Below are 23,493 nucleotides of genomic sequence, written 5' to 3' on the forward strand. Positions count from 1 at the left end.
GCGTCGTTGCGATAACAGCCAGGCAAACAACCAGCAATCTCTTCCCATCCCAAAAGCACTGAGCATTAGTGCTAGAGGATGGGCAAGCTTTACCTCCAGAAAGCAAACCAAATATTTGGGTAACTTGGAAGTGTGCCGCAGTGGATGATGCAAGGTGTGAACATTTGCACAAGTTAAGCATTTTTTTTTAATTTTATTTTTTATTGTGATTCCTTTTAATTAATTTATTTATTTATTTATTATGATTCCAGATAATGTCTTGCTTGAATGTATTTTAAAAGAAAAACAATAGCCAGGAAAGAAGCCAGGAGGCTCTCACGGATAGCGAAGGCCATGCTCCACTCATATAGGCTTTTGATATATTACTTAAGTTAAATTAAAGATTCCGTAACTCATTTCACTTCATTAAAGCTACTAAAATAACAGTGCAACTTTTCAACGGTGGGGATTAATTTTTGAAGCAGTACAGGGGCATTTAATTTCAATGCTTGATGTAACTTGATTGAATCAGACAAATGAAATAAGTGACCTCCATCTAGCAAGGTTATAGTTATAACTGGACTTATGTCTAAGAAGATTTGTGCTGAAGTACACAAGAATGGAAATTGCAAAGCAAGAAGCATACTAAAATATCATAAAAGGTGTGATAGACTTGCTTCTTAAACAGTAGGAAGGGCTAAGGGGGCTGTAATGGTGATTAAATGCAGATTCAGATCAGGTGTTCACAACTGCAGCTTCTAGGCAGCCAGCTGTTCTCTGCTGTTAATGTATTGTTTAATTTTAAACAAATGTTTTAAATTAGCTTAATTGCAATGCTTTAGGGGAAATGAATTTGTAGAAGGGGGCAAAACAAATGTTGTCCAACATTTTTATAAAGGATGAGAGATTTCAAGTGCCCTCAATATTTAATAACTAAAATTAGATGTCATGGGAATGACATCTAATGCATGGAACAGTTACTTGACAAAAATACAGTTCATTTAAGGAGGATTAAATTGCACATAAAAGTTACCCACTTCTTTAGAAATTTTAAATTGTTAAAAAAAATAAATACACCTCATTTTTTGTAAGAGTTTGGTCTCATGTTGTCTTGTCTTTTTTTTTTTTTTCTATTTATTCTCAAATTCTGAATATAATTAAGTGTTTAGAGGATCAAGCCTTTCCATTGGGGTATGTCAGGCAGAATTACTTGTGCCTATGGCATCTGGGAATACCAGGACATGTGCAAGGAAATACCAAACTCTCGCTGACCGGGCCGCAGAGGCCTGCTTGCCTATGGGGTGTGGGTTTCAAACATTAAAGCAACCGGGCTTGGACCAGCCACACAGAGGAGGGTGGAAGGGAAATACATTCTGGCGTGATGAAATCACTTTGGACAACTTAATGAAAAAAAAAAAAGCTCAGATCCCACTGAGCCATTAAATGATTGATTTCCACTTGGAAGCACCCATCTCCTCTGACAAGCCTTTGACAAAACTGTTTCTTTAATTTCATGTGGAACGGTTTTTGACCAAAAGATTAAAAAGACTGTGGGGGGAAAGGGACAGAACAGGTTATGAGCCCAATAGACAGGAGAAAATGTGTCGTAAAAGAAGAATGAAGTTCTGCTGCATTCATTAAACACAAGGGTAGACCTTGCAGTTGTTTGGATTGCTTGATATTCACTTGTTGGCAAATGTTGATGCTAAATTATATTTGCAGAAGGAGCACAAACACTTTTAAATCTTCCAATATACAATTTAACATTTTCTTTTGATGGCTTTTTAAGTCCTGATATGTCAAGTAGTTTAATAGCAAAACATCAAAACTGATTTCCCTTAGATCACCAAGTAACTCCGTTTGGCTAATTTAGAGCTCAGGCTTCCATCAGGACCTTAAACCACAACGGTCAGCATGAGCTTGAAAGCGGTGTCCCAAAGGGCTCTGAATTCATCCGTTGACTCAGCCAGGCTACCATGTCTGAACATGCAAGGGTCCTACAAACCCTGGCATCCCTGATAACTCTAGTCACACTGTTTGAATTTCAAACGTTAATGGTCCAAATGCCATGTCACATTAGTTATTATTGGAGCCAAGCCCCCTCAAATACAGCCTTTGTTAAACCATGTAAAGAATGTGTTAATAACCTTATAGCTGCATTCATGTTCCAGCTCCTTGGGAGCACTGCTTTTTGTCTCATCCCTGACTTCTGAAATGTTTCTAAAATGAGCTGTAATGAGGCCAAAGAGGAAAGCTTGACTTTTGTTTTGTTTAAAGCCTTAGAGATCTATATCTAAATCCCTTCCCCAATTCGATCAGACGACGTGCCTCCCCTCCAGCCACATTGTACAGGCCACCTCCAAGGCGCTCTGGTTATTGCTAAGATAAGTGTTAGATCAGTACAGTCTGTTTTCCCAAGGCCGGTGCTCAGAGCCAACTGCTGATTGCAGCACTGGCAAAGGATAAGAGTCTGACAAATTCTGTGTTTGCTCTAGGAAGAAAGAGAGAAAGATCCCCTGGCTTCCTATGGAGACCCTCTGAGGGGTAAGAGCAGGGCAGGAGCAGAGGAGGGCAGGCAGCGTGGGCTCTCCATGCTGGGGAGAACAGAAGAGCCATGACTGCGGGGATGGGAGCTGCTAAATCATGGCTGCTATGAGCCAGCGTGACTTTTTGCCTGGAGTGGACAAACCTGGAAAGACTTACCTCGGAATCAGCCTTCTTAGGGCATATCCTGGCTAAGGCTGAAATGGGAATGCAGAGATTAAGTCTAAAAATTCATATATGTGTGCTCTAGGGCTAATTAAAATGAAATCCTAATTCAGGAAGCTCTCATTCCCACAGACCACAGGCTTTAGCTGGGTTTTGCCACACACTACCAAATTGTCTCTACTCCTGAAGTAATCGTGCCAAGAAAGGAAATGGCATAGTAGTACCCATTGTACAGGTCCACAGCTTTCATTCAGTTCCTGTGGATTCAGTGACAGAATTAATTGCAAAATAAAATGCATGTAATTGGATTAATTAACAGTACATTTCAAGGTCCTGAAATACAGAATTAGCCACAGGGGTAAATGTACAATGCAGGTTTTTCCTGAGAACAGAACCCGTGCTATTTTTGGAGCTGTATCTGTAGCCCAATGAGGTGTGCCTTGCTTAAAAAGCTGCTAGGATAAGAAATGAGGCTTTGAAGGTGGAAGATAAATACCGTAATTAGGGCTGCAGGACAACAAAAGGATTATTCTTAAATGTAAAATCGTTTGAGTGAAGTCATATGAAAGATAATTATACCTAAAATTGCCTGTACAGGGTCTAATATTTTCTTTACAAGGACTTATAAGACTCATTGAATATTTATGGGCCTGGAACATAACACTGGATTAAATTTAAAACAAAAATCCAACTGTAATTTATTGTGATGAAATTCCCTAGCAGTTTTTGCCCCAACCTTTTAGCCTCACTAGACAGGCTTCATGCGGCAGAACACAAGCCCATGTGATAAATGATATCAAAGCTGAATGCCCTTGATTGATGAACGCTGCCTTGTTTGATAACTGTAAAACAGTCCTGAGGGCTAAGCTCACCACTATTTTGGCTTCTTCCTTTTTTTTTTCTTTTTTTATTTTTATTTTTTAATGCATATATTGCAGACGGGTTGTTTGTGCTGCTGGTATGGTTATCAAATGCAAATGAGCATGCTGTTTCCCAGATGCAGTTTTCATATTTATAGATTAAATACAGCCTGAAAAATCATATGTTAATTACATTCTGAGGGTGTAGCAGAGTTTCTCACTTGCACATGTTTTGTTTTGCCGGAAATAGCGCAAAATCCAGTTCAATGTATTTAGCTCCTTGCAGCTTGGTAATAAACATATCACACTTTGGAAAAAGCTCTCTGATCATTACTATTTCCAATCATTTACCATTAGCTCAATGCTTTGAAGTATAGCTGATTTCTCTCCCATGTTATGCATTTGTTTATTTGTTTTTAATAACCTGCATTTCTCAGAGGACAATAAATGCTATAGGAAATGGGCTGGAGGGAGGCCTATAGATCAAAGCCAAATAAGCAAAGTATCTGAGACACACTGGCAGAGGAGGTCTGGGAGATATTGTGAGAGGAACAGGATGCCCTGCAGTAGGCTCAGTTTGTTAAAAAACAAAAAAAAAAGACCATTTATAGCTATTGCCTATAAATGTCCCCTACCACATACAACATGCTGAAAGTGTCGTAGGTGTTCCTCCATTAGTGCATAGCTTGCTGTGGCTAAAAGAGATGCTGCAGTCTCATGAGAGGCCCTGCTACTCTCTGGTAATGGAGGGAGTGACATGTCAAAAGAAAGATGGAGTTGCAGGTTTAGAAGCTGTTCAGGGATAGATGTTGGCTGGCGGCTTCTAAACTGACAACTAGTGCACATGTATTTACATCTCAGCATGTCAAAGGACATGGAAAATATTTAGGAGAAATGTGCTTAAAAGGAAACACAGCAATTCTCAGGTTTGAGATTAGGCCCATTTTGCCCTTGGAGATTGTGATGTCCCACGTTGCTGAAGGCAAGGCTGAGCACTACAACAGAAGGGGGATATGTTTTAGAGAGATCAATACACAACATTCAAATTCCTTTCTTGTTTACTGTCTCAACAATTGCAAAATATCGAAAACACAGAGGAAAGCTTAAAACGCACACTTAACTTCATTATTACAAAGAAAAGTCTGATTCAATAGCCACTCAAATCAACAGAAAACTCACTGGTTCTCATTGGGGCAGGATCAAGCCTATATAAAGCATATAGTGTTTGCCAGTAAGAATTAAAAGTATGACACTCATTTTTCTATAAATACAAATTCTTTGATGGCCATTTATGAAATCAAACATATGTCCACAAATATTGCACTAGCAACAATGATTATTATGGACTTCAAGCACAGATAAGTCTCCCTTTAAAATGGCCTGCTGCAGTATGTTACAATATATCCCGAGAACCACCAATGAGAATGAACAGTACCAAAATACACAGTAAATTGAAAATACCTTTGTTTTTTTCCTTCATTCCATTTTACAGCTCTCATAAATCTTTTATTAAATAGGTAAATCACTGAGGTACCAAAGTAACTGGCAAATTAAGAGGTAGTTTACGTAACAAAGCATTTCTGCCTGCAAGCACCTCTTGCTGCCGAGGACAGTGCTGTGCAATTCTGGAATCTGAAGCCATGTACACTTATCAGTGCTGTGCTAAACTACATGCCCTACTCCCAGAACCCAAGAAAAAATGCAGGCATGGGACTTTTCATCCATACTGGCTTATCAGAAAGGAATTCAGGTACGTGCACGGCAGTTAAACATTTCCTGTACTCCTTGTTTTCTCTAAGCATCAACACTCTGTTTGCTGTTTTGGCCCACAAATATTTATGCACTCAGTAGACATGTCCATCTTCTAGTCTTAACAAAGCTTTCATCTTAATAATTTTGTACTCTATACATGTAACTAAATGTGGTTTTATGAAGTTGTATGTATGTCACATGTACCTAAATACATTCAGACTGGTATAATTGGAAAGCAAACTGGTACTGCATTTTGTTAGGATGTAATGATCATGTTTGACATAAGCTCTTTGTGGTTGAGTGCTCCACTGTATACAAGAAATCATCCTCCCTTTGAGCCTTACAACAACAAAGAATTTGTGTCTGTTCGAGGAGTATATTTCTCCTGTGTGATCTTATAAAATGATACTGGTCTGTGATGAATTGGTACACTAGAGACTGTGTTGAATTAGATAAATTTGATAGTTTGAAGTAGCAGGCAACTCCTGTGATGTCGGTGTATTTGAATAGAATAATAATGCATGTCTTACCATCTCTTCTAAAAAGAAACCCAGAGAAACCCAAAACTAATTACGTTTCCATCATTATTAAGGCGCTCTACACAGATTGCTAGGTATCAACTGTAGTTCTGAGATTCACTGGAGTCTTAGGACAAGAGTCTGATAGGCTTTTCTTTCACATTCCCATGAGTGATGTTTCTTCACATAGTCTTTGGCCCTTGTTACAATTTCTCTTTCCATAATGGGGTCATTCATCAAACTCTTGGACAGCACAACAAACTCCTAAAAAAGATAAAGAAAATAATAAATTAAAGGTTCCTCGAAGTTCTGATGATTCTGAAATAACTTGTACCTGTAGCTTGATTACAGTAAAACACTTCATCTGTGAACCAATAAACAGAACTGTTCAAAGTCATTTTTCAAGGTCAAGTACCATAGTTTATTTATAAGAAATGATCAATAAATAATTATCTTATATCTTTTATTCAGCCCACCAAGTCATTTAAAATCAAAGACAAATCCCATAGGTGTTAGGACAAGTAGCGGCAATGAATTTAATGCCACAAAAATTGTTTGCCTACCCAAGTGTTACAAAGCCACACTGGCTATAAATTAAATAATTCACCTCGTTTCCTGCATGGAGGATAGCTGGCATCAGATTATTTGATCTCAGCGCAACTAAGCTTATATCTCATTGCTATTGTAACATGTTTAGTTATTTTGTAGTGAGACTGAAAAACTCACTACATAAAGATAGTCACAGTATAAAGATGGTCACAGTACAAAGTTAAGAGCAGGCATGCAGCAACAAGATCTTCCAGAGTTGTTGCATCTGGACAGTTACAGATCCAGCAGTGTAAGCTCATCAAGCTCTGCAAAAAAAAACCATATATGAATTTCTATTAACTGTATTTGGTAAAATACTAGACCTGGCAGATTACAACTATACCTTTGTCTGCTCCTCTGCCACTCTAATTTAGTTCAAGGGAAGAGAATTTGTGAACTTCAAACATATGAAAGGAGATTTGATGTCTGAACTAATCTATTCTGAGCAGCTGATCTAATATTCTATCAAGAGACAACTTCCAATACTTCAGCTTGATTACAAATGGGCTCAGATCTTTGCAAAATATTGTCTTGGTTTGGCTCAGAAATGCAGATAGCTATTGTGCCAATGGAAAATTAAGGTAATACATTACTACACAATTGGTAGTGCAGATCGGTGCATAAGGACACGGGGGACAAAAAAGGGTGGCAGGAAGGGGATATATTATTTACACAAACTGTCAGCTATGAAAGGAAGCATCATAAATAACACCAGCATTTATATCAACACTAGGGTTAACTAGCAAACTATACTTGAAAACCTAAGTGCACAGTGTATATAAACAAATACATAAATATAAAATCTTTGGTTACCACAGAATCAATGCTGCTGTTGTAATGAAAGTTATGGCTATGCATAATACATAACTATAGCATGACCCTTGGGAAACACTGATACGTGAAATCACATCGAACGTGTTATAATCACTGCCTTGACTCTCACTGACAAGACAAACTATCAATATATGCATCACTGACATGAGATTTAAATAGTCAGAGATGCATATGTCAGTTCTGTTGGAAAGATTTGTAACCTTAGTTACAAACCTACAAAGGTAAAAATACCAGACGAAGATGATTTTCACACATGCATATTATAACCTCAAATTTTACATGGAATCAGCACTACATTGTAATCTTTGCAGAGATGTTTTTCAGCTTGCATGGTTGATAGGTGCAAAAAAGCCCCACTCCTTGCCCGGTGCTCTCAGCACGTATTGCACCCCAAATGCATTTCACTAATGCCTGTTAGAAAACCCTGGCACAGCACACGCTCTCCCCTTTCATGTGCTGCAGAACTCCAGCCCAACTTCAGTCTCTGTCCACTCCATTCCCACACTCTTTTCTCATGCTGGCTCTGTCCACACAGCGCTGAGTGGCTTCTGGAATAGCCATGAGGGCCACACACATCAACCAGCCTGCCTTCCATCTGCAACTACCTGGCATTCAGGTATTTTCTGACAGGTGAGCCTGGTCTAGAGAGTAGCCTGAGGCCACATCTATCAGACACTGCAGATCCAGCCAAGGACTCTGACTTCAGGGATCTGTTCTTTTCCTTCCTCCATATCTGCCAAGAATACAGAACAGGGAAGGTGGGAACGTCTTACATGACTTATGCTGGTTTCATCCAATTGCCTGTCTAATCATAGTAATAAATACTGTTCACACTGAACTACATTCCAACTTTAATTTTATGCTCCTGTGGAGGATTTTATTTAAAGTAATGTTTAAAAATAATTTATGTAAATTACCTAAGAACAGAAGCAGCAATGTAACATTTCTTGACAGGTAGTCCTATTAGCGTTCTTTTAAAATGTGGATATAGAAGACAAAAACTTGGAAACATGTAAATGATAGAAGAAATGAGATCCTTCTTCACAGTTTCAATACTTAGTGCTGGGGATAATTTCAGGAAAATGCCAAACTGAGTCCAAAGCATAAAAGTTGAGAAACTGCAGGAGTGAGAAAAAGCAAATGGAAAAACACTGGGGGACTGGGAATAAGGACTTCTCAGCTTTATCCCTACTTTCTACTAATCAAATGTGACCACCTACAAGTCACTATCAGACTGGAAGCCAATGGGAAGATTTGCTGTGACTTATCTGGGTTTTGCCTTGTACTCCTGGAGCATCTGGCTTAGCTTGTTCTCAGTTTTGGTTACTGAGCTTTAGACAGCAATAACTTCGTTTATCAGGTGTCGTCCTTAACTCCAACTGACTTGCATTTCAGTCATAATTTCATGGTGAGTCTGAAGCAGGGGCACTTGCAGAATGCAGACATTCAGAACACAGAGCTCGTTCAGAAAATCAAGGATTTCATTTTTCTTTCTAGAAGCCTATGATATGCAAACTACTTACAGTGCAGTAATATGTATTAATCAGCAGTTATGCTGTATTTCTGCAAGTGATATCTGCACAAATATTTGTGCACTCTCTTATGTAGTTAGACACAACCCACAAGAACAGGGGAGATCATCTAATGTACATCCGTAAGTGATATTACATGTGCCCTCTTTTTGCGTAGCGCTTTACTTCAAACACTGGCATTTTTCAACAGCAAACATCCATAGTACATTTTTCTCCCGGTAAATTGACCAATCATCTTTAAAGGAAATGTCAGCTTCTTTATATAGTACCTAAAAGAAATTGTGTATAATATTTTGCAGGAGCCCAGAAATACCACTATTTGGAAGATAAAGCAACAAAATGAGTGAACTGAGAAAGGGGAACAAATATTCCTTCAATTACCATGAGAATTACATTGGTGCCACGGCTCATATATGATGAAAATAAGATGCATTGTTAATATATTATTTATATAATGAAAGTAATTCTGCAATTAAACCATTTCATATCAGCTTCAGCAGATAAAAGGACATGATTCTTAAATAGCAGAGAGTCACTCTGGGAAAGGCAAATGCCAGATACAACTCAAAACGGCAACATACCTACCTAGTGGCAGGGAAAGCTCAGAAGTTAGCTGGCACATCTGTGTACTTCATGGGGCAATGGGTCAGTATTTCTAGGGGAGTGTAAACAGTGATTGCTGGCACTGCACACATTGCAGATTAATCTATTCAGAACCAAGGTTCAAAGGTCTAAAACTTCAGCTGCATTCTGGTTTTAAGTCCTGGTAGGAACGGCATTTACCCACATTTGGCAGAGGAAAACAATGTGCATTCAGTGTATCACTGCCAGTACCCAGCTGAGCTGTGTTTCTCTCTTAAAACTTCAAAAGTTTTCTCTGCTTACAGTAGTCTTTCTGGATCCTGCTCACAATCAAATTCAGTCTGTGCTTGGCCCCTTGCTTTATGCCTTTGAAGTTTATTTACTTCCTTCTGTTTATTCAGCTCCTTCTGTGAGCTTTCACAGATGCTGGACACATAATTTTGAACCTTAGGATGCTGAATAACTCTTTGTGTCTTCCATTTTAACATGGTTTTGCCCAAAAGCAGCTGGCTATTCTTCTCTCTTACTTATCATTTTTTCTTTCAGGTCCCATTAACTCAGTGGCATATATTCCATACACTTGCAAATTCAAGTAATGGCAGGATCAAGACGTGATTTAAAAGTAAGGTGCACAGATGATGTAGTATCAAGGACAAAATGTTTCATAGCTTTCACCTTTAACTGCTGTTTCCATCTGAGTATTGTCTTCAATGATCAGCAAGGCCTTCTCTATTTCCGTACATGAAACCTCAGCATTTGTGGAAATGGTTAATGATGACTACAATTTCCTACTTTCCGGTAAACCACAAAAGCTCTCTTTCATCAAGAATAGAAGAATGCCAACAACATTCACGATTTAAAATGATATACATTTCATAACAGTCAGTTTCTATCCCTCTAATTTAGCTTTCAAAAGATAAGGCGGTCCACAGACCAAACACAATGGCTCATATTTAGGCTTACCATATTGCAAAACTTTCCCGCCCCAGTACAACTTGAAAATAAGCAATGTTTTCTACTCATGATCTATAATACAGTCTATGTCATCAGAACCAAATAGGTTCTCTTCATCTGAAACAATGAAGATTTCTTTTACATTTTCTTAAAAATATTTGGTGCCTAAGCTTCTTCAGGACAGAAACAGACTTTCCCAACCACCTGAACAAAGTACCTGAACAAAGTACCAATCTCTCCATACCATTAAAAGCATTTTCCCTAATGTGTAACGCACTAGAATTTATTCTCAGTGTAATGAACTGCCTCCATTCAGATCTCCATTCAGAGTCCATATAGACTCACTTGGAGTCTTCCAGATTTTCATTTATTATTTTTTTTTCCCGTTTGTTTCTGGATTGTGGTCTGGTTTAGCTTTGGGCTAAAAAGAAGAATGGATTTCATGCGCTAAGCAGAATTTAACCTTGTCCTTCTTTTACTTGACTTTGCTGAGTATAGACTTGGACATTTTGCAGTGTATTCTTTTAGATCAAACTTTCATCCAGGGACTAAAGGACAAGGATGTGTGACAAAATAGACATGTCAGTCTCTTTAAAGGCCTGTCTCTGTGTGGAATGGAATAAACACTTCGATTTACAGAAAATGGTGGATAGAGACAAGAGGTCAGAAGGATGAAACATGCTATGAGTTAGAATTTTATGAAGTTGAGATTTGGCATCCTGAGAAGAATAAGAAACCTCTTTTTGAAGGATCTCTTTTTTCTCGTGGAGGTATGGAGCATTGAGCAGCTGAAGAGAGATCATTCTTGTGTATGTGAATGAAACTTATTTTTTCCAGCACAGTCTAAGAAAAGGAGAATGCTCAACAAAAAGAGAAATGTTGCAAGTTGCAGGAAAACGGAAGAGCAGAGCAGTTTAACAAATTGCCGCACAGGTGGGAATGAGAGGAGATACAGATCTCAGGATGGGGAAAAGCAGAAGCAAACAAGATGGACTGTATACAGTGGTTTAAAAACTGTATTTGACATGGTTTGGGGAAATAAGGAACAATAAATGTAAATGGTTAATTTATCTTAAAAACCATGAGTGAAGATGATTGGCATTCATTCTACGTCCATGCAAGAAGAAAGTGCTTCAACAGCTTTGCATTGGGTTTGGGTATTATCCTGCAAACAAACATTTTTCTGACCCATTTGCAAATGTTGATAGTTCGTACATCACTTGACACCAACAAAATTATAGAAGGGCTTTCATAAAACAATATACAATTGCTGTTTTACAGAGAAAAAAGAGATATTACTCTCCTTTCTAAGATAGGCTAAATGCACAAACATAAGTGATTCCAGTACAAATATTACCTAGGAGCTTGACAGCTAATATGGTAATGAAAGTTACCATCTTCACTTAAAAGAGATCTTGTGGCCTACTGGGATAGAATAACAGCAAAACTGGGGGTAACAAGTGGCAGCAAAACAGGAGGGGTATGTTTCAGGGAAGAAATAGCATTCTAGTCTGTGACTCTAACTCTGAAATAAAATAAAGTCCTTATCCACGTGAACAGTAACTGATACCACTGGAACCACTGTGCTCAAAATTATGCGTTCCTCTATATAAGGCAATTATAGCATATTTTTAATTGATCTCAAATTCCAAACAAACAGTTGGAATGTACGATGCTTTGAGATCACAGAGGAGACTTCTTACAAGGATGTATGATGAAACTAATTGGGTCTGGTATGAATAATGTATCTGAATTCCAAGCCAAATACAGTGAGCATGTTGAGGGAAACACCAGACAGAATGTATCACAATTAATACCACGAGAGACATCAGTGTGCGAGTTCAACATGGTCGTATATCCTTAAAGTTCTGAAGAAGCATATGGAAGGCAATGGGCTGCTTGCAAGGAATACATGTACAACTAATTTTATAATTAGCTTTACATCTCAGCCTCCACTACCCTGAAAGTACCCCATTTCCAAGGGTTATCTCAAGAAGAGAGACTGCTTCCCCAGCAAAATAAATTCCAGAAGCTAACAAAGAACTCTTGCTGTAGAACCACTGGAAACACTGAATATTCTAGAAAAAAAAAAAAAAACTGCAAGAATTTTTTCCATTAAAAAAACAAAACAACAACAAAAAACTAACAGAGAGAACTCACCTTCCTTAAACACCACATAATAGGACACATTAATCACACATTCCACAAACTGGATAAATATGATACATTTTGTACTTTGCAAAATTATCAAATAGACTGCTCCTGTAAATTTTATTTAATCTTGAATTGGATAAAAACAATAAGGATTTAGTTAATAATCTAGGAAATTCTGTTTTATGGAATAATGGTAATAAACACGTTGATCTTTTTAATGTTTTCTTCCCTAACTGCCCTCATGGTTAATTAGTTAATTGATTGTAAAAAGGAATGAACTCTTGCAAAATAGGTCCATGACTAGTTTGAAAATTAAGTATGGGATTTCTGTACATGATGATATATATGACCAGAGCAGGAAATGATTAAAAAAGGTCTACTAAATAAATAATAAAATATGCTGACATACCAAACCAATTGAAAACACAACACAATGTCTCTTAGATCATACTTATGATGAGGAGAACTACACACTGCAGGTGATATTTGCTGGTCCAATTCTACTCTCTTGAAATTGTAGAGAATCCCATCAGAGAAGTGTAGGATATGTTTCCTCCTCATACAAACCAACTTTACCTTCTGTTAACCAAAAGCCCAAAGTATTAGTCCATGAAAATTTTCACCCATGAAAAATAAGCCTTCCCTTTTCATAATCAAAACTAGTGACTACAAAAAAAATTTTGTTTTTTTTAACAAAATGTTAAAGTCAGTCTTTAGACAAGTTAAAAAAAGTAAGAGGAGAAGAAAGTCTATGTGTAACATTTTCGAATAGAGGCTTTAAAAGCAACTACCATAGACTTCCTCCAGTATTTTATATTTAGGGGAACCACGTAAGAAAAAGGAATGAACTAAAGCATAAAGGAATCTGCGTCTGAAAGTCATCTTCAAGTCATCTTCCACAACATATACAAATATGTAGCAGCAAAGCCACAATGCAAAAAAAAAAAAAAAAAAAAAAAAGGAAGAAAATTTGCAGCATTTATATATGCAGTGTTCTGTGTTTCCCTTCTCCCCACTCCTACTTATCTTCACAGAAAATCTATTTTAAAAATATTGCTTAATTTTAGTCATTAATTACTTTCTGACCAAGTAATATCTTTGACTTAATATTGCTTTATATGAACACTTACTGCTAGATAATAAATTACCTAAAACTTCGGGCTTATACTTCTCTTTTGGTCAGCTACTGGTTGTCTAATGTGAGTTCATATTTCAGGTAGTGCTTGGAAAGAAACGTGACAGATGCATAACATTTATTGCAAAGTTTGCTTATGGAACCTTCAAAACTGAAGTGCGACAAGTTGAGGAGAACTGAGCCCCATTCAGAGGGCAGGCTCTAAAGCGACACAGGCTAGACAAACATTCAGCAAGGCTGACACCTAGTAAAAGTTCAGTGAACTGCAAAACGTGAGACAGCAGCAAAGCTTCCAGAAAGGCAATCTAACACCTAGAGTTTAAGTAGAATCTGAGATAAACTGCTCAGCATAATAGCTAAGTTTCCAGAGAGACACCAGCATGTAATGGAAAGTGAACCTAAATTTTGGAAGGCAAAGAAAACTAGTCTAAGGCTTTGTTGTTTTGTTACCTGGGGATCTGAAAATAGCAGTCCTGTATCCTTATGTTTTATTATTGCTGCATTCCCAGGAATGTTCCTTGCCAGCACTGGAGTATCTAAATCCATTGCCTAGAGGAATATGAAGAAAGGAAACAACTGTTTATTAGGATATAGGGATTTTGAGACGTTAATGATGACAACATTAAAATGAAAAGCAGAAGCAATTATTCCAACCTTTCTTTCTCTTCAACCTTTTAGTTGAAAAATGCCATTTCTAAGGTGAACTCATATATGGACCTTCACTGAAATATTTTCTTTACATTTTTATCAGTCTTGTAACTTTGAAAATATTTTCAGAAGCAATAACCAATCCAGAAAGTCAATGGATAGCTGTTTCATCCTTTATTCTTTTATTCCTCAAAGTATGCAGTTTGTTTCCCATTGGAAGTTCTTGACATATGGCAGGTCTTAAGAAGATAAAATTAAAGGTTGTCACTCTAACTCCTACCATTATTGTGCATGGATGAGATTATAGCACAAAAAGCCCACTTTCCCCAACATAGAATATCTGTTCTCTTGCTCCATTAAAACACGTTTTTTTCACAGATTTTCTACATGTGCAGAACTGGAGAGAAGTGGGCAGCACCAATGACAGCAAAGGTCACAGCAGCTCCTTCTCCTCAATTCTGACTCCTATTCATTATATAAGGCTCTGGAAGGAATTTTGCTTTTGATAGTGTCTGTCACTATAGCCAGTCTTGGACTTTGAGTGTTCAGGGAATATAGGGAAGCATGCAGTGACATCGTTTCTGTCTGTGAACAATATATACCAAGGAGGGTAGAGAAAAGGTTATGCTTTCAGAAGATTACACTTTCAAAACATATTACCTACAAAGCTATTAGCATGGGACTCCTCTGGGACCAAGGAATACATCTGAAGAAGTAGAACTTGATTCTACATAAACTGTGGGCTGGTTGTTTGATTTATTTATTCATTTATGTATTATATATATATATGTATGTATGTTTATGTAAGTGTATACATTAAAAAAAAAAAAAAAAAGAAAGGAAGCATGGGGGTCTCAACATGATAGTATGAGGTAGCTGATAGCACTTCAGGCTGCCTGCAGGATGAGGAGCAGAGTTGCACAAAATCTGTTCAAAGCCAGTAAACCATTTGCAAGAGACCTAAGGCCAGGCAACTTTAAAAAATATGGCTTAGATTTTGAAGTGCCTAGTATGCAAACCCTGGCCACTCAGCTCTGTTACTCATGCATATCCTGATCTAAAATTTTAATTGCTATTGATGAATTTGGAAGTCTTGAGATGCATTGACTGTAAACCTAGAAAAACTCAGATTGTACAATTATCACAGTGTCAAAACAGAAAGCTATTCTCTCCCCTAAATCTTCAGTCCATTTCATACTGATTCCCTGTCACTTCTGAGTGAATGCTTTTTTAATTACTGTCATTAATTGCTCCTGGACGGGGAACAATTTTCCTTCAGTCTATGAAGCAAGAAAATAAAACTCCAAGGAAAAAAACAAGAGAACATTTAATTTGCTTTGCTTTTTTATTGTTTGGACAAAACTGCAGACAAAAATACCCTGACTGGTCATGTATAGACCCAATTACGTTTTGAACAGTGAAGGAATGCTGTGACTAATCAACATGTGTTAATAGCTTAAAATTTCCATGAGAAACACTGTAAATCACAACTGCAGGTGAATTTACTCTGGACATTGAAATTCTACGGTCCTTCTGGCACAAACATCTGCTTTGCAGCAGTTAGCTCTAAAAATAATAACCCTTAATGACATAACCTGTTCTACACTTCGTATCAGAAACTACTCGGTCAGCTGGAGGAAATTCAGACAAATAGGTTAACGAAGTGAACACAAACCAGACTAAATAAATGAAAAGTATAAAAACTACAGACCAGATTTCTGAATTTTACTATATAAAGTTGTTGAGTTTTTCTATTAAAAATAGTTATAAGTTTTTCTATTAAAAATAATAATAATTTGGTGAGAAGTTATATAGTTTTTAGTCATCCATGGATTACTGTCATTTCCTCTGACTTTACTGTTAAACAAAACAAATCTATTTTCCAAAGATAGATTAAAAAAAATGATGACAGTATCTATTTATCAGTACAGCAAAGTTCATAGCACATCAAAGTTCACCCAGCAAATGAGATACCAGTGCCCCACTCAGCCTGACAGGTTTTGAATCTGCAGGTCAAGGAAGTTGCTTTTGGCTTTAATTACCCAACTGTAGGCCTTACACGGGGTTACCATTGGCATCAACTTCTCAAGGAGATACAGAATTTCTGATTCAGCACACTTTCAGCCCTTCCCATTGACAGGCTTAAATGCCCTTGCATTCAATGTGCTGGCTGTCGCTGATCTCGCTCAAACATGTTCATTGAACAGGGAATGAAAATATTTTACTTGAACTTCTGAACTGAAAACCAAGAGCTTCATAGTGGTTTTGAAGCGTGTCAGCACTATTTGTCACCTGCCTAAGGCCTTCTCCTCACCTCTCTGTATCTCCTCCTTGAAAAAACAAAACTGTAAGAGTTTTTCTGGCTTGGCCACTTTCCAAACAAGCAATTGTCTATTCAAGAGAACGAGCACCATTAAATAAAAAGAGAAAGAAAGAATGAAGGAAGAAAACACATAACACAATACAACCACCTCAGGTGTGACAACTTATCTCCACAATAGTTATCCACAAAGCACAGAGGAGTTTGGATTTGAGTGTATCAGCCACAGTGAATAGCGGACGCTGTGCCAACTGGCTGCCCATCGATAGTGATTGTCAAATACAAGTACAAGTGCCCCGTGGCAGTTCTGTCCTAGACTGTACGTCCTGCTGTGGTTTTACAGGCTGGCATAGTACCACTGTACTACATTGTAGACTAGACTATAGTGCACATTATTTATTTATTGATTTATTTATTTAGTAGTCATCGCAAGACATGTTACACCTGTTTCTGAAAGCTACGTAGTTGACAGCTCGCTGAAGCTGGTCACTAAGTTTATATTTAATTTTCCATAATTTCTGGACTTTAAAGGAAAATATATTTGTTCTGTCTCATAGACTTGGAGGGCAGTAACTGCTACATTGGAAAACTTTAAGGTCCCAAAACACATAGGTACAATGAATTATAGCTACTGAAAGACAGAACAGATGGCCCAATACATACGATGAGGGGCTGGCTTTATACCAGCCAGCCTTAAAACAAATGGACTGTGCTGTAAATAATTACTGCATGAAGTGGCTTAGAATTTAATTTAGATACTTAGTCTATTTTTAAGCAGTAAAAAGAATCATTTGCATTGTTGAAAATATGTATAATTTACTGACCTAGGTTCCACAAATAATAGAATAAAGTAACATTTTAGTCCATTGGCCATCTGTTTGGCTACATTATCCTGAATACAAATGCATTTTAATGCTATGTCAGAAGGGTGCTGGGTGAAAATTCTAGCTTTGGAGTCAAGTTATACAACAAGCATTTCTAACCCGTAGTGTGGGGCTTATAGAGTAAATACAGTTTTTATGTACTCTTTTGTCTTTTGGATTGCCCCTTCTTTTCATCCTCCTATACTATGCATCTTCTTTGTGGCCCCTCTTCAAATTTACTACACCACAACATCCCTTTTTTGTTTTTGAAGTTTGCTGTGGCTTATCTTCCAAACTACAAGGCCTGTACCTCACATGTTGTTTAAGACTGGACTTTGCCCTGAAGCAGAATAGAGTGGCCATCTTCCTCTCCTGTGATAGATTTTTTAAAATTGGCTTTTTATGTGTATGTGTGAAGGCACAGCAATCAAATAATTTTTTAGAACAGTAGGAAAATGTGAGAGCACAAAAAAGTATTCTGGTGAAGGGTGCTGAACTCAAAATCTTTTGCTTTTCAACTATATAGAGAATATGCAAAATTTTCAAGCACTAGTGCCTGTTTCACCAGCACTTGCACAGAAATGTGCATAACTCCCAAGAATACTGATCTGAGGTGTATTTCAAATGCTCACTGTAATGCTTGTTTTCTCTTCAAATGCCAGACAGAAAACAGATCAGTTACGGCAAAATCTCTGAGATAACAGTACTAGATGACAAAGTAATTAGCTATGGTTTCTAGGTCTTTCATACCTTAAAGCAGGTTTGAAATAGATATGATTATATATTTACCTGATTTATCTATTATATATTTTTCTCATACTAAAAGCAAGCTATGTATGTGCTCAGTGTTTACAGATTCATGACCTGGTTCAATTCTGAAATTCCAACAGAATCAGAGTTGCATTTCCAAATGCAAGCAAGATGTTATTTCCAGCCTATGACCAAAAGGTTTTTACACGTAGTTTTCTGCCTTATTAATTTAACAAGATCTTAGCAGATGGCCCTTCCTACTGTTGACCATCTCAGGCAGGGACTTAACTTTATTAGACTGATGCTTCCTCTGAGAGGGAGAGATATTTACAGTAGGACATTTCATAAGCAAGTCATCAAATTCTACTGTACAACTGTCTAGTAAACAGACATACAGTATCAAAATCCTTATCACTTTAGAAGAAGCATTCAAATGTCTAAGGACCTAAAAAGGGCATGCTTCAGGTAGTTTCTTAAGAGATAGCTAAAGACCTAATTCTGCTTTATGAGTTGATGGGAACAACTCTGACACTGTAATCTAGCCTAAGCTTCCTCCTAATTTTACAGGGCTTAACCAATATTCAATGGCCCAGCAGACACACATTCATTCCTTATTGCAATATTTGAACAGCTCAGAATCAAAAATGGATTTTTGTATCTGCCATGTGAAAAACTATCCATATTTTCTAAGTGGAAATGTGGATAAAGGACTGATCAACTGATCCATCCAAGGTCACATACAAAAATCCTGACTCAACTGGGACCAGAGCTGTTGTCTCACACCACCTGTGCCATGCCTATTAGACTTTCCTTCCTATAATGCAAGATTGCAGTTTGTGTCTGCAATTGGTAATTCATTCACTTGTATCTGATATGCACCCGAACTAGCATGCTCAGGCTTCTGAAAGCATGCCAGCTCTTTTTATCACTGTTATATGACTTCCATGATAAACTCCAAGCTATGAGTTATCAGTTCAGAGATTAGGTTGCCCTTCCTCCACTATTCAACAACAAGGCTAATATAGGACAGAGGCTGGTGGAAAGAAGAGGATTATACCTGTTGTAGATTTATTTTTCTCCCTGTGAAGAAGATCTCCCTGCAGGAGAACTTAATTTCCAAACAAGAGTATGTAGCCTTTTTGCGATTCTTTATAATAATTCTCACATAACTACATAGAGGGAGGTGTAGCAACATAAGAGCTAATACAAAAGCTACCAACAGCTACTATCTCACGCATCAACAGCCCCATTTTTCTGAACTCACTGTGGGACTGGAAGAGCAAAACTCTCAGGATGCTGAGAGCACCTCCACACAAGCACTACCACTGAGGGAGCAGATCAAGAGGCAGCACCACAGAAGAGTTAGATGTGTCTTACTAGAGATACTAGAGAAACTATGCAATTTCAGCAAGCTGCTCACATCCTAGTGTACCAGTGTAAAATGAAATGAGCAGTGTTAAAATGTGAACTGTGACAGCTCGAAAGCTCATATGTAGAGGAGAGCAAAAATCAGTAATCCCTGAAGCAGGCTCAATATTACCTTTGAAGTAAACTGTGGAGTTATTATTTTGCTTTGAGTTACTACATATTTGTTAAGACACTGTATGTGCAAGATTGCTCCCTTCCCTGATAAAAGCTAAGGAAATTGCCTTTTAACTGCTCAAATCTGATGGGATTCCACAATATTTTTGCAGAAAATTATTCTATTTGTCTCATAAGTCCTGAGTTTTCATAACAACTTGTACCAGGCCAAGCACACTTGCACTTCTGTTGCCTTGTCTTTTAACAGTCTCTCTGTTTTGCCTTTTTTTTTTTTTTTTTTTTTCCATCTCTAACTCACTGACATTCTCAGGAAGTAAATCAGATTTATTTTTGGTCAACTGTTCTGTGAGTGCTCCTGAAGGGAACATGTAGCTAGCTGGTTGGGAGGAGGTGACAGGTACTTAACATTTACTTCTCTGAGTCACTGACTTGGTTGTGTGTACTGTGTTAGTACACTCCATTTCATCTCAACTACTGCCACACTGACAAATTTGGAAATGTCACAATCTGTAGTATTTTTTGTTTATATAGATAGCATTGTTGCTGTGAAGAAGCATCTGCTTTCACCTCTGTGATCTCTTCTCAGAAAGAAAATACAAATTTGCTATCTTACTTTCACCTAATTTTCATAATTCTCATGATGCTCACTTAGTTCTTACTTATGAATAACTTTAAGATGTGTGGATGAAAAGCATGCTGGAAATGCAATGTGTGATTACTCATTACAAACAGCAAAATGTAATTAATTAACACAAATTGTAATACTTTCTGTGATCTTCTGAGATCATCATTCAGCAGCCACAAAGAAAAAAAAAAGTAAAAAGCATCCAACCAAAGAACTTCCACTTTACGTACATTTATTATGTTCCTGGAATGCATTTGATACTAAGCAGGGTCCTACTTTGACAGGTATGAAACCTGGTTATTAATTTTCAATACTGTTGGCACAAAAAATTAAGTGAGCATGTCATTCATTCATTAATCATTTCAGAATTAAATAACCAAATAAAGCTCTTAGATTGCTTTTTGAAAGGATGTAAAAATAAATGAAAGTCTATTCTAGCAACATTATAACAAAGTGGATGTTTTATCAAGAATAGTGACATCCCTAGTAAATCAGAATGATTCTCGTATCTCACGTCTGTATCGTTAATTTAACAGGACTGATAAAATTACATTCTGTCCTTAAAAAAATTAAATAGACAAACCATAAAAATCTGTCAGTTCAAGGGATAAAATCCTTAATTACTAACACTTGCAAAAAGAAATAGTTTAGTTTTGTCTTCACTAGCTTTGAAATATGGACATAAAATGTTGACACACATTTCCAGTGATAAAAGGTGATTTCAGATTCACTGTAACCTCACTGATAAACATTGCTAAGACGCAATTACCTCCAGGATTGCAGCAGACATCCCCTCTGAAATTGAGCTGTTCACCACAGCAAAGCACCTTTTCACAGCAGCATGAAGATCATCCTGTGGCATCTCCTGTAATAAATGTATTCCAGGTGCCCTAGAAATAAAATACACATAAATAGGACATCTCCTAAGAACATACTCTCAGAATTCTTCCTAAAACCGAAGACAATGATGAAAGATGGTCAGACAAGTTCAGGCATGGTTCTGATGTTAACGATTGCTTTCCCATGGGCAAGCCACTTTCTGTGTTTTTGTTAGCTTTCTATAAATGCATATATTTCTATATATATTTCTATAAATTTATAAATGGGTACATCTTGCTACCTACCACTTCACTGTCTGTCCTTCTGGAGTTTTAGAATCAATCACTTAACACCAGGCTCTGTTAACCACAATCAGTCTCACATATGAAGGAGCTGAATTCGATGGATATGGATGTATTTTCCCTGAAGAATTTACGTAGTAGAGGTGACTTTTGAGAAACATAGGGAAAGGGAGCACAACAGTCTGAATGGTCAGCTGCAGGAGATGCTGACTTTTCAGATGTTGGCTTTTTGGGATGGATCAAGGTTCTAAAACATATAATCTGCTTCTTTTAGGATAAGCACTCTTCTCTTCTGAATGCTTACATTCTTCCTGTTGTTGTCTTCCTCAGTTTAAGCAAGGTCAATCAAACCAAGGGTGCAGAATGGAAAAATAGGTTAATGAGGTGTTCAGTCTCAGATGAAGTGGGTGGGATCTTTAGGATTTTTTTCAAAGAGCCAGCATCTCCTCCAGTTGATGAGTCCATTCCTGCCTCTTTATCCTCGATGAGATCACAAAGCCAGATGGAAAAGCATTTGACCCTAAGACCCCCACCCCATCAACTAGACTTTGTTAACTGCTTTTCTGATTGTGCAGTAACATCCAGCTTCTGCAGAGATAAATAACTATATTAAGGCAAGTATTAATGCATGATTACACGAAACACGTTTCCCATAAATAACCGGATAAAAAAAAATTATCTCTCCGCAAAACAAGTACTTTATGCAGATTTTAACTCAGGCATATAGCCGATAGTATCAATCAGAGATAATATGTTTGTACTGTTCTAGCCAGAAAATTCTAGGTTCTGCAGTCAAAAAAAGAAATATCTCTGTTCTCTAAAATTTATACCTTCCAGTCAGGAAACTCATAAAGTAGGGACAGAAAAAAGCTACACGTGGTTATCTTGTCTACCTACTCATTCACCCACCAACAGGATGCAACATCTTGCTGAAGTCAAGATGAAAGAAACAATGAAAAGACACAAAAAAGTAATAAATATGAATCATACACGATCCTAAGTCAGATGTGACTTAACATAAAACATGAAGAGATCTACTGGCTAATCTAAAATTTAAAGTGTGTACAATAGCTCGTCTGAGAATATCACATGCCAAATAATCCGAATACATTTGTTAGCCATACAGGAGTTTGAATGTATGTCCATTTGTACATATAAAAAAGCATTTATGCACATGATCTTAAAAAGCTACCCAGCCAGCTGCTTTCATTTGGAGCAGATAAAAGGCTTAACATTAATTTCTTACCTCTTAACTTTTTCTTTAAGTTCATTTGTAAAAAGCGGATCAACCTAGAAAGGAATATACACACAGGTAAAAGGCACTACTGTAGCACTACATTGAAATCCCAAGAAAAGAAAAATAAATTTTAGTACATTCTTTAATAAAATGCATGAGTGTGCTGAGCTTCAAAATCATACCAAAGATCACTAACTTGGAGGAGTTACACTTGACTCTTCAGACAAATGCTCTCGTGAAGACTGACTCAGAATACGCAGCTAGGGGTGTGAGTGCAGAGCACAGCAGAGTGAATTGACTACCCCACTCTCAATTTCAGTGACTAACCTGATGCAGTGGAGCTTTGGGCTGCTGTCAAAAGGGGAGGGTCTGTTTCTTCTCCCCTGACATCCCCCTCTGGCTGCAGGTTCTAATTAGAGCTAGATCTATTTAACATGAATGACTGCTTTCAGATGACTCTGCAAAGGCTAACATGATTCAAATGATGGATTTGACAACTTACTGTCTAAGTGAGGAGCACTGCACTGATGTGCCAAGCAATTGTCCGTTTATGTATGAGGTTACCAGTGTGAGGAAGGGAAGGAACTTTTCAGACTTTAGCTAACACAGAAAGCAATCTGCATGTAAACGGTGACAGGCAAATAGATGTTACACGCTGGCAGAAACATTTGCTTGAAAACTAATAAACACAAAATTTTAAAACATAGCATAACATTGAAGACATGCTAGAGTTATTAAAATGTTGTCTAAGATGGGCAATTAACTCCAGCAGTTTTAGTTACAAAGCTTA

General features: G+C 37.4%; 1 protein-coding gene across 2 annotated transcripts in view; it reads right to left on the bottom strand.

Moving 5' to 3' along the window:
- Positions 1–4,590: 4,590 nt before the first annotated feature.
- GLT1D1 (glycosyltransferase 1 domain containing 1) overlaps positions 4,591–23,493 on the bottom strand; it is a 57,281-nt gene continuing 38,378 nt past the window's right edge. Inside the window, exons 9-12 of one of the 2 annotated variants that reach the window (XM_050714168.1) lie at positions 22,713–22,756; positions 21,115–21,235; positions 14,048–14,146; positions 4,591–6,082 (exon numbers count right to left, since the gene is read on the bottom strand). In XM_050714168.1, the coding sequence (XP_050570125.1) occupies positions 5,936–6,082; positions 14,048–14,146; positions 21,115–21,235; positions 22,713–22,756 (411 nt within the window). In that variant the 3' untranslated portion in view covers positions 4,591–5,935. Of the gene's footprint in view, positions 6,083–6,329; positions 6,673–14,047; positions 14,147–21,114; positions 21,236–22,712; positions 22,757–23,493 lie in introns of those variants that run through there. The other variant, XM_050714169.1, reaches the window with a different exon arrangement.

Source organism: Cygnus atratus, chromosome 17, assembly GCF_013377495.2.
Source record: "Cygnus atratus isolate AKBS03 ecotype Queensland, Australia chromosome 17, CAtr_DNAZoo_HiC_assembly, whole genome shotgun sequence".
NCBI classification, from domain to species: Eukaryota; Metazoa; Chordata; class Aves; order Anseriformes; family Anatidae; genus Cygnus; species Cygnus atratus.